At 41.5% G+C, this 11,054-nt stretch overlaps 1 protein-coding gene across 1 annotated transcript in view; it reads right to left on the reverse strand.

Moving 5' to 3' along the window:
* Window positions 1-11,054, reverse strand: part of slc12a5a (solute carrier family 12 member 5a) — a 183,240-nt gene that overhangs the window by 10,940 nt on the left and 161,246 nt on the right. Inside the window, exons 5-12 of the mRNA XM_046075103.1 lie at window positions 5,106-5,121; window positions 4,706-4,873; window positions 4,379-4,477; window positions 3,140-3,197; window positions 2,824-2,998; window positions 2,580-2,698; window positions 2,171-2,269; window positions 1,929-2,048 (exon numbers count right to left, since the gene is read on the reverse strand). Coding sequence (XP_045931059.1) covers window positions 1,929-2,048; window positions 2,171-2,269; window positions 2,580-2,698; window positions 2,824-2,998; window positions 3,140-3,197; window positions 4,379-4,477; window positions 4,706-4,873; window positions 5,106-5,121 — 854 coding nt within the window. The remainder of the gene's footprint in view (window positions 1-1,928; window positions 2,049-2,170; window positions 2,270-2,579; window positions 2,699-2,823; window positions 2,999-3,139; window positions 3,198-4,378; window positions 4,478-4,705; window positions 4,874-5,105; window positions 5,122-11,054) is intronic.

Raw genomic sequence — 11,054 nt, forward strand, 5'->3', positions numbered from 1 at the left:
GTAACGTGCAGCGCTCAGAGACAGACCTCGTATCCCATCACCCCACTCTTTCTCCGCACTGTGACAGACAAGCGCCAATCAATAATTGTCAGTCAAAACATGAACAATAGTTTTGCAGCTTCATTCTAAATTTAAAAACGTGACAGTGATACAGTCAGCACACTGAAACGAGTCTACTTTTTAGACGACAGTTTGACATAATGCAATGTGATTAAGGATTAGGGATCACTGGTAAATGTCAAGTTAACATGATGTCACTCACCACAGGGAATCACATCACTTAAATACTCAGTGTGCATGGCTCAGTACTACTCCATTATAAGCATGGATGGATTACTGAGCGGGCCTCCCAGGCACAGTGGCCAGAGCCTCTGTTTGAAGTGACTGATCGGTCTTTTAATATTGATATATCTGTTAACCAAATCCAGCCAATGTTTTTGGTGATTTTTTCCTTCATATTACATCTGCACAGCATACTGAGGCTAAAGTAACATTTAAAAAAAATACAGTAAAAATAGTAAAATTATTTAAATTAGAACAACAAAAAGCTGTACTTTAAAGAAAGCAGAACCTTCGTCTCAGGCTTTCTTTGCTGGTTTCCTATAACATGACAGTCTCTCAACTTAAACTAAATACTGATGTTTAGGTGCAGGTTTTGAACCAACAGCAGCACCACAGAGCTGTGCTTCACCTCCCAATGTCACTGAAACTGACACAAAATGACTACTAATAGAAACAAAACGACTATGAAGAGACACAAAATGATTACAAACTACACAGCTGTAGTGAACAAACAGCAGCACCTGAGAGTTCTGCTTCACATGCAAAACATCACTCCACTCAAAGAGATGCAAAACCACTACGCAGCCACATAGTTTGTAGTCGTCTTCAGAGTTTGAAGAAATGCCACCCCACACCATTACTGACCCACCGCCAAACCGGTCATGCTGGAGGATGTTGCAGGCAGCAGAACGTTCTCTACGGCGTCTCCAGACTCTGTCACGTCTGTCACATGTGGTCAGTGTGAACCTGCTTTCATCTGTGAAGAGCACCAGTGGCGAATTTGCCAATCTTGGTGTTCTCTGGCAAATGCCAAAAGTCCTGCACGGTGTTGGGCTGTAAGCACAACCCCCACCTGTGGACGTCAGGCCACCCTCATGGAGTCTGTTTCTGACCGTTTGAGCAGACACATGCACATTTGTGGCTTGTTGGAGGTCATTTTGCAGGGCTCTGGCAGTGCTCCTCCTGCTCCTCCTTGCACAAAGGCGGAGGTAGCGGTCCTGCTGCTGGATTGTTGCCCTCCTACGGCCTCCTCCACGTCTCCTGATGTACTGGCAAGTCTCCTGGTAGCGCCACCATGCTCTGGACACTACGCTGACAGACACAGCAAACCTTCTTGCCACAGCTCGCATTGATGTGCCATCCTGGATGAGCTGCACTACCTGAGCCACTTGTGTGGGTTGTAGACTCCGTCTCATGCTACCACTAGAGTGAAAGCACCGTCACCATTCAAAAGTGACCAAAACATCAGCCATGAAGCATAGGAACTGAGAAGTAGTCTGTGGTCACCACATGCAGAACCACTCCTTTATTGGGGGTGTCTTGCTAATTGCCTATAATTTCCACCTGTTGTCTATTCCATTTGCACAACATCATGTGAAATTGATTGTCAATCAGTGTTGCTTCCTAAGTGTACAGTTTGATTTCACAGGAGTGTGATTGACTTGGAGTTACATTGTGTTGTTTAAGTGTTCCCTTTATTTTTTTGAGAGGGGGTGGGGACGTTTTTTTATATGTCATGTAAAGCCTAAAAACATGATGAAAAAAAGTATTAAAACACACACACACACACACACACACACACACAAGCAGGAAAAGCTAAAGGCAGCCAGTGAATCCAATCTCTCCTGGGGTTGCGCTCCACTTACCCTGCAAACTCGATGTACTTGTAGATAGAGCCGGCAATTACCATGGCGACAATGGCATAGTACCAGGAACAGAGGAACATGAGTGTGAGACACAAGCTCATCCCCAGGAAGGACAGAGTCCTGTAAAGATGGACAGTGAGACACGGACAGTAAGAAAGAGGCAGACAATTTCAAAGAGAGAACGTTTATTCAAAATTTTAAACTTCAGCTGCTATTTCTCTCTGAGGCTATGCTGGACTGACCAGTGGTAGAACTTGAAGCGGGGTCTCCAGTTTGGAGTTCTGAGCAATGTCTGCAGAGCACAGGCCAAGTTCACAAACATGTAGCACATCAGGAAAAACCTGCAGGACACACAAACATAGAAAGTCCATTTAAAACACAACTCCTGTGTCCTGTGACATAATAGACTGATTTTACCATAAATGCAGTCCAAGGAGTATGTTGTCTCAATATCTGTCACATTCACTTGTATTTGTGTATTACAAAAGCAGAAAAGGGGCCTTCCCTTTTGGGTAATGAGCTAAATCCTGAGCCCATATAATTTGGCATTTGCAATGTTTAAGAAATAGCAGGGGACTGGCTGCTCTGAAATCTCCCACTGCTGGTTCTTAAAAAATGGCAGTAAATTAGAGAGTTTGTTTCAGTTCTCACATGGAGAGGATGGGAGCCACTGCATCCAGGGAAGCAATGAGGATGCCGCTCTCGCAGATGCAAGCTGTCAGCAGGAGGGACCATGTGGGTTCCCCGTTGGCCTTCCCATGGCCAAAGATCTGCAGGGAGAACAGAGAAAAAATATTATGACTATGTCTGCTTGGAGTGCTGTTTGTCCCAGTATGTTAGCATGTAATTAGAAAGGAAGGGAACATCAGGACAGTGGTATGTAAATAAGACTGACCCGAAGCGCGGGCACAATGTTGTCCTTGGCGATGGCCTGCAGTAGCCGAGGAGCTCCTGTCAGACTCTGCAGCCCCGCCCCGCAGGTGGAGAAGAAGGAGCCAATCACGATCACCCATGGCGACGGCCAAGCCAATGTGCCAATCACCAAGTTCCCGTGGACTCCTTCTCCAAACCTTAAGGAGATGAGAAAAGGTTGTTTTCCATTTCAAAACACATGAAATCTGTTTTATTATTATTAATAGCAAGCATATTATGAAATGAATAATCAGTTATTTTCAGGGTTGTTTGGCTTGGCTAACCAACGATGGACTTACTTGTCCCTGAGGACCACACCATCGATGCAGGCACCAAACAGAACCACGCTGGTCATGTCTACATAGTTATGGATCAGGAAAGTAGAGGTATTTCATAGACATCATGCTTTTAAACTGGTGAATGTTGGATATTTGTTTAGCCAGTATGCATATTCCTTAGACGAGACCTGTTTAGTGATTGACAGGACTTGATTGTAACAATTATAAACTTTTCCCTTTGAAGATGCACTTAATGATCCGATAAACCAATCAACCACACTTGCTGAGAAGAGACAATCGATTTTGTTTAGGATAATATCTCAGAGATCAATGACATTCTGACTAATATCCTTCTGCTTTATTAACTTGTGATTGCATAGGAAGCCCAGTGATGCGATTAGACTTCCTAATCAAATTTGTTTAGACCCCAAGCTGATTACTCAAAGATGCATGGAAGACATTCAAGATGGCTGATTCAGAGTAATGTATTCACATCTGCGTTGTATGTTGAAGTACATGTGTAGCAGCCAAATAAGGTTTCAGTTGATCATTAGGGATATAAAACAATTCTCAATTTAAAACTTTTGCACAAAGAAAAATCACCATCCTACACAACATAAGAATGTGAGGGGGAGGAAAGTTTGTGTCAGCTAATCTTTTGTTTCACATTACTATGTGCAAAAACAATGCCAGCATCTTTTACATCTGTTCAATAATTTAACAGAAGGAGGGAGTTTGATATTTGATAAAATATCCTGGAGGACTAAGAAGTCTTTGAGTGAAAAGAAAAATAGTTTATATTGAACCTGTGGCACAAACTGTTAGGCAGTATCCAAGCCACCACGATTTAAGAAAAGAGTCAAAATCATCCCTGATGAATGATACACGCATACTTTGGGCCAATCAGAAGAACAATACATTACCCTTCCTCAGAATCAGACTACTGTTGTTTCAGTTATGGCCTTTCACAGTTTAAAACGTTGACCTTTAATTATGGTGCTCCCCGCAGGCCAATCAGTGTGTTTTGTTACAGCATAGCAAAGCAACACCGTACATCATCCCTTCAAGTCCTTTCAACACTGGACCAGTAGAATCTGACATATGAGCGTAAAATACAATTTCAGTGAATATCAGGGTAGAACACTTTCAGATACCTAGTATAAACAACAAGTAGGATTGCACAATCAAAAACTGTTAGCATTATTTTAAATGTGTGAAAACAAAACTATTTTCCTGCAGGGGGCAGTAGTGAGAGGATACAGACAGTGGAGGTGGTGGTTATGGCTGCAATGGTTCCAATGGGGATTGACTTCTGGGCATCACGCAGGTCTCCGGAGCGGTTGGAGCCAGCCATGATCCCTGAGCAGGAAGTTGAGAAGCAGACGTTATCAAGGTCAACGAGATTTACACACATTCAAACACAGGGTGTGTTCGAGACAGCAATCAATTCCTTTACATGCATAACAAATGTCTGGCATTGTAATTGACAGCAGGAATGTCATACAGAAATCTGTTTCTGAAACATCTGAATGCTAACAATACGACTCTTCAACCCCAAATTAATATTAATATATGTAAGATTTGCACCTGTCACAGAAGGGAAGTAGATGCCAACCAGCAACGTAAAGAAGCTGGTGATGTCAGCCAACACATAGCGGTTTGCGTTGGTCAGAGGGTCGTCCTGGTCTTCGTTTGACTCCATGTTCTTTCTGGCAATCAGATCCCCCTTCTCATAGTAGGTCCCAAACAGGTTCTCTGGATGGGTGAGAGGGGTGTAGGGAAGAATCGAGTAGAGAGAGAATCTGGTAAATTATTCATGTAGACAAAACCAGATTAAAAATAGGACATAAGCATGTTCTCATTCCAGATTACCAACCAGTTTACATATTTTTAGATTACAATGTAAATGTAGAATTTGTAACATTTCAGTATTAAAATATCTAAAAAAAAGGTTGCCTGTCAGTGGTGTCATATGCCCGTTACCCACCCTCTAGTTGGTTTAACTTCCGGGACACACGGGATGTGTCAGAGAGTAAAAAGAAATGTGAATGTGAATAAAATCTTGTCCATGAACCAACCACACATCACTTCAGATATATTTTCATCACCAATGGTGACTACAATGCATTTGACTAAATTTAACACTAACTGGTTTACTTCAGCTCTCCAGTTATCAGTCATTTCTACTTAGTTATTTTGATGCTCTTACATTTATGTTACAATAAAAAACAAATAAATTCCAGAAGTTATTTTATATGGACTTTTATAGTAGGGATTACAGCTTTAAAATGTTTTGGTTATTGAATCAAAGAAGATTTCATGTGGCTTTTCCTGACACTGACCAACAGAAAATATCCTTTATGGACAAAGTGAAAACAGATCTCTATATAGTGATCTAAATTAATTGCAGTTACAAAATACATATCCCCTTTAAAAGTTATTAATGTTGCAGCCAGTAATAAAATCTAAAATTGTTTTATAAGTTTCTGGGTATTAAAAGGGTATAAAAAGGGTATTTTTGTTAAAAAGCTTTAAAGAAAAAAACATTAAATCTACTATGAGTCAATGTTGTAAAACAATAAAATATGAAAACTTAAAGGGGGTGAATACATTTTATAGGCAGTATATTAACCATGGATTTTTAACATGGATCCTTAACACAGGGCTTACTGTTAGTCGTGTAATATCTACTAGAGGGAAACTAGGTTAAGTTAGCTCGTGCTTTCTGTTGCCTAAGGTTTCAGTTAGCTCAGGGCTGACAAATGCAAATGCTGTTACAGTCTGGGTCTGTTACTTTCTTCTGTTTTGTCATAGTGAATTGTCATCATTTTCTACATTTCCTGGAAAGACTTTCAAACCCCGTAAAAAAGAAAGGGTCTGTCATATATAGGTGGAGTGAGTAAGAGTGACAAGCAAGAGACCAGTTTTCTTTCCAGTCGAAAACAAAGTGAGAATTGCAGTCCTTCAAATGTAACAATGGCGACTTTGGTGAAATTACAGAAATATAGTGAAACATTTCAAATACAGAGAGAGAGAGAGAGAGAGAGAGAGAGAGAGAGAGAGAGAGAGAGAGAGAGAGAGAGAGAGAGAGAGAGAGAGAGAGAGAGAAAAACAGCTGTATTGAGAATGATTATGAGAGGGAAGCTGTGGCCAAGTCTGGCTCTCCTCTCTGTTTCACTGACACTAGATGGCAACGTTTTGCTGCACAGCTTCTCTCACTAGCCTGCCTTCCTTGCCTATCTGTTATTGACTCCTTTTTGCTTAACAATAGACACTCTTGGGTTGTGTGTATGTGTGTATTGTGTTGTGTAGGTGACTTTGTGTATCTGGCTGGGCTGATGGGTGGTGGTAGAGAGGGGTACATGATGGAGGCGGGGAGTGGGGGGACTGCAAACCCCTGTGACCCCCTTCCCGGTCTCGGCTCTGAGCCCCGGCTCTCTGGAGCTGGAGGTGCTGAATCAGGCTGCTGGTCCGAGGGGGGAAATCTTGCTTATCTGTGTGGAATTTTATTATTATTTTCAACTATTTGGATCAGGATGGCTCCTGCTCTCCTTCCCTCCCTCTTCCTTTTTTCCACCTTGTCACGCAAACACAGGCTTTCCTCACACAGCCCTGTCTGTCTGTCTGCCGCTCTGCTTCCTTCCCTTCCCTGTGCTGCCTCACCCTTGCTTATCACGCCAATTAACATTTTTCACTTCTGCTACTTTCCCCCCAGTGCTCTCTCTTCGTCTGTGTCTGTCTCATATTTCTGTTTCACATAGGACTGGATTCATCATGGGAAAATAGCGATTTCAGTTCATACCACTAGTAATTCTTACAGGACAGTATTTATCCTTTTATGTAAGTCTGCTTTTCAGTAGTCTATAATGCACTAGCTAGTTAGGCTTCTTGTACTGTAAATCTTAATGTAATTCAAAGGAAGCATGCCAATGAGTGGACAGTGCAACTGTCCTTTAAAATTGAAACAATGCTTTTCATAGCAAACAGCGTCCCCCGTTATTCTTTGTGGGCATGATTAGTTATATGTAGTTATTGTTTCTATAAAACTAATGTATAAATAGCCAGGGTTATCAATACTTGGTATTGTCTTGTTCATCTTAACATATACTCTGCACAAACACAAGTAGACTATGAAATCATCGGAAGTACTTTACACTGTCAAACGATGCACACATTTTGTGTCTTAAGGTGCTGTGTTTTGTTAACCTCTGACCGGAGGCTTCAAGGAAAAACAATATAAGAAAATTGTTAGTCATTTAATTAGTACAACTTTCTATGCTTTGTATTTTCTTACATTATTGTTATCAATTTGTTTGCATATAGATAGTGCTATTGAAGAAAGCAGAGCATAAGCCCAGTGCTAGTGTCTGACAAAGCAAACAAAGGCAATTTTCTAGAATCATTTTATACCAAAATGTAACCATATTAACTATTTTTTAAATGAGCTAACAGTCAGTTAAACCCACAGCCAACATTGACTAGAGACAGCCTCTGCCAGTCACGTGAGCCTTGTCATGCTCTTACAGGGCATGACAACAAAAACATCTAGCGTGAAAAAGAGACAAAAAAGGATCATCAAAAAACATTAGTCTGAAATCAATAAAACCATGCCCGGTGAGGAAGAACACTTACCTTACCATAGTTCTGGTGAAATTATTCATGCGCTCGATGAGGGGTCATAACCTTTACATATAGAAAGATAACTACAGTCAAAGCACATACAGAGGCAGCATTTTTATTTAAAAGTTTTACTAAGAATTGGGAGAGACAATGGTAGGATCAGTTCTAAAGAAGAAAATCATAATTCTCCTTTTATCCAGAGTCACGCAGCCCTACTTTCACTTAAATGTATCTGTCAGCAGTCTAGGTGTATAAATCCTAGGAAGGAAGGAATGGGCTGAAACACTAATTAGTGTGTGTGTGTGTGTGTGTGTGTGCGTGTGTGTGTGCGCACATCCATATTGCTGGTGGTGACCCTAATAAAAGGAGAAGCTTTTCCTGGCAATCAAGCTTCAGTGGAAGGATCCCCATCTCTCTGTGTCCCCAGATTTGGAAAATTCCCTCCTAAGTAAAATCCTGTGTGTGTATGTGTAAGTCTCATAAGCTCAGTGGAGAGAGAACATGAATTATAGAGAACGGAGCAGGGTCTTAACCATCCGGTTTGGAATCTCACACGCAAACCATTTTTTGAATGGCTTCAGTCAAGGTTCTCTGTTGTTTCTTTCTCACACGTTTGAATCTGTACGCCCAATTCAGTTCAGATGATACAATGATACGATGCTTTAATGACATGACATGTACTGGTGATTTTTATCAGGAGAAACAAAAAGATGAGAGGGACAAACGTCTCAACAGAACAGAAATCTAGTGTAATGTGACAACAGATGAACAGTACAGTTCAGCTGTATGAACACAGATCTGGAGATCTCAATGTCTCTTTCTTTCTCTTTGTCTCTACGTCTATTTTTCCATGTTTCCTTTTCTTGTTTTTGACTGATTCTTTATGTCTGTATGCAGCATTGTCTTTCAGCACCCTCATTTCCTCCAGGTTCCTCTTATTTAGATAGACATGGCAACACACACACGCACATACCGATGCGCACACTCAGGCGCGCATGCTCGAAGTCTTTCTTGATTACCCCTGACCTCCTGACCTGTAATGACACAGCTGCCACTTTGATCAGCCAATCAGCATACGGCGCCACCCAGGTTCTCAGTGGGTCTGCCATTGGCCTGATAAAGCCCTCTGATAGGCCTCTGCTGATGCATTTCCTGTTTTGGTATGCTTCTTCGTTTTTTATTTTCTCCACCAGCTGGTCCCCGCATTCCTTAGGGGAGGGGGCTGGGGCATTGCCTGGATGTTTATGTTGCATGTGCAAGTAGGGGTGAATGTGTGTGTGTGTTTTTTGCAAGTGCCTAACTGTGTGTGTCTATGTGTGTTTGGTAGCCTAGATAGTTGGGTCTAGGGCAGAGAGAGGGTGGGGTAGGTGGATGGGATGCTTGAATGGGGGGGGATTGTTTACATGTGTTGACAAGGGAGAAATGGGGTACATCTTGGGGGTTGGGGGGGTGACTGACATAGATGGAGAGGATAATGACAAGGAACAGCTGTGTGTGTGTGTGTGTGTGTGCGCGCGTAATGGGGGTGGATGATTTGGATAGGCGAGGTTTAGGTGTAATTTGACCATTAGGTACAGAGATTGATGGGCGTCTAAGACTGAAGGCGATATGATTCATTGTTTGTAGGTCATTATTGCTCATATGAACAAATTTCTTAATGTTATTCTTGGCTGTTCCTGTTATTGTTGTTGTGTTGCTTCGAGTGTCCAGTTCAAGACCAGATGGATGAAAACGTCTTTGTGGGTGGCTGGGTGTGTATTTAGATGGTGATGATCTTTTCCTATGAGCTCTGTTACCAGGGTCCAATGTCTCCAGTAGCAGGCCGGGAGCAGACATGCCCAGACATGAAAATGAAAACTACCACATAAACACGCACGCACGCACGCACATACACACACGCACACACACACACGTGCGCACATACACACACACACACAGACTCCTTCTCACTCACACCCTCTGTTTGTCTCTGGGCAGAAGTATGTGCTTATGTATCACTTGACGCCTTGCACTAGTATGTCAGAGGGTCCCTGCAATAGATCTAAAGTGTTTTCACTTGACACCAGAGCTGGTTTTCACCCACCTGCCTGCTCCTGCTCTTTGTCCCACACACTAGAGCTGGAAATTTCTAGGTATCACAGAATTAGAAATGAGTCTGTTCACATCTTGAATGTGTTAATGTGAGTATTGTGTGTGCATGTGTATGGGAGACAGTTTGTGTATGTATTGTTTGTATGTGTCCAAGACAAATTTTCTTCAGGAGAATTAAGTCTACCTGATTCATCTGAAGTTAAGTATTTTTTTCACTGTATGACCACATTAACAATGGCATAATTGTTAAAATGTCTGATGATGTGACGTCTTACATTCCAGTGATAAAAGCATGCAATGATGCACCAATCCAACTTTCTCTGACTGCCATCACCAAATCTGATATAAAATAGGTTATCTGATAACATACTGGCCAATACCAAATAACAATCCAATGTAGTATTTAAAAAAATGAGAATGTGAAATAATACCGCACTGAGTGAAACTAGGATTTTCCTATGTGTTAGGCTGTAACTGCACTTCACTTAATGCAGCATCATTCTTTTAGGGTTGTGCTCATTTTTATTACATACAAGAGAAGTTTGTGAGTTTAGGAGGAAAAGTAATACATCATCTGCATAAAGGCTTATCTTGTGGTTTTTTTCTGTTTGAATTCCTTTAATATTATTATTTTGTCTGATCGCAGCTGCTAGCGGTTCTATAAAAATAGCAAATAGCGAGGGAGAGAGTGGGCAACCCTGCCTGGTACCCCTCTGGAGACTAAAGCATGGAGAAGTATGATCATTTGTTTTGACAGAAGCTCTTGGGGAACTGTATAAGATTTTAATCCAATCTATGAAAGAGTTTCCAAATCCAAATTTATATAAAGTAGCGAATAGAAATTTCCAATTTACTCTGTCAAATGCTTTCTCTGCATCTAAAGAAACAACTGTAGTTTCCAGGTTATGAATAGTGGCATAGTCTATTACGTTAAGTAGCCTGCGTGTATTGTTGGTGGAGTGCCTGCCCTTAATAAATCCTGTTTGGTCAGAGTGTATTATACCAGGAGTGACCTTCTCTAGCCTTCTTGCTAGGGTTTTGCAGATGATTTTAAGATCTGCGTTAATAAGTGATATTGGGAGATAACTGGCGGGAGTGTGGGGTCTTTGTCTGGTTTAAGGAGCAGGCTGATATTAGCAGAATTCATTGTTGGAGGCAACATGCAAGTACCCCTAATTTGCATAACCATCCTATAGAATGTGGGCGCAAGTATTTCCCAGAATTC

Source organism: Micropterus dolomieu, linkage group LG18 (genome assembly GCF_021292245.1).
Source record: "Micropterus dolomieu isolate WLL.071019.BEF.003 ecotype Adirondacks linkage group LG18, ASM2129224v1, whole genome shotgun sequence".
Lineage (NCBI taxonomy): Eukaryota > Metazoa > Chordata > Actinopteri > Centrarchiformes > Centrarchidae > Micropterus > Micropterus dolomieu.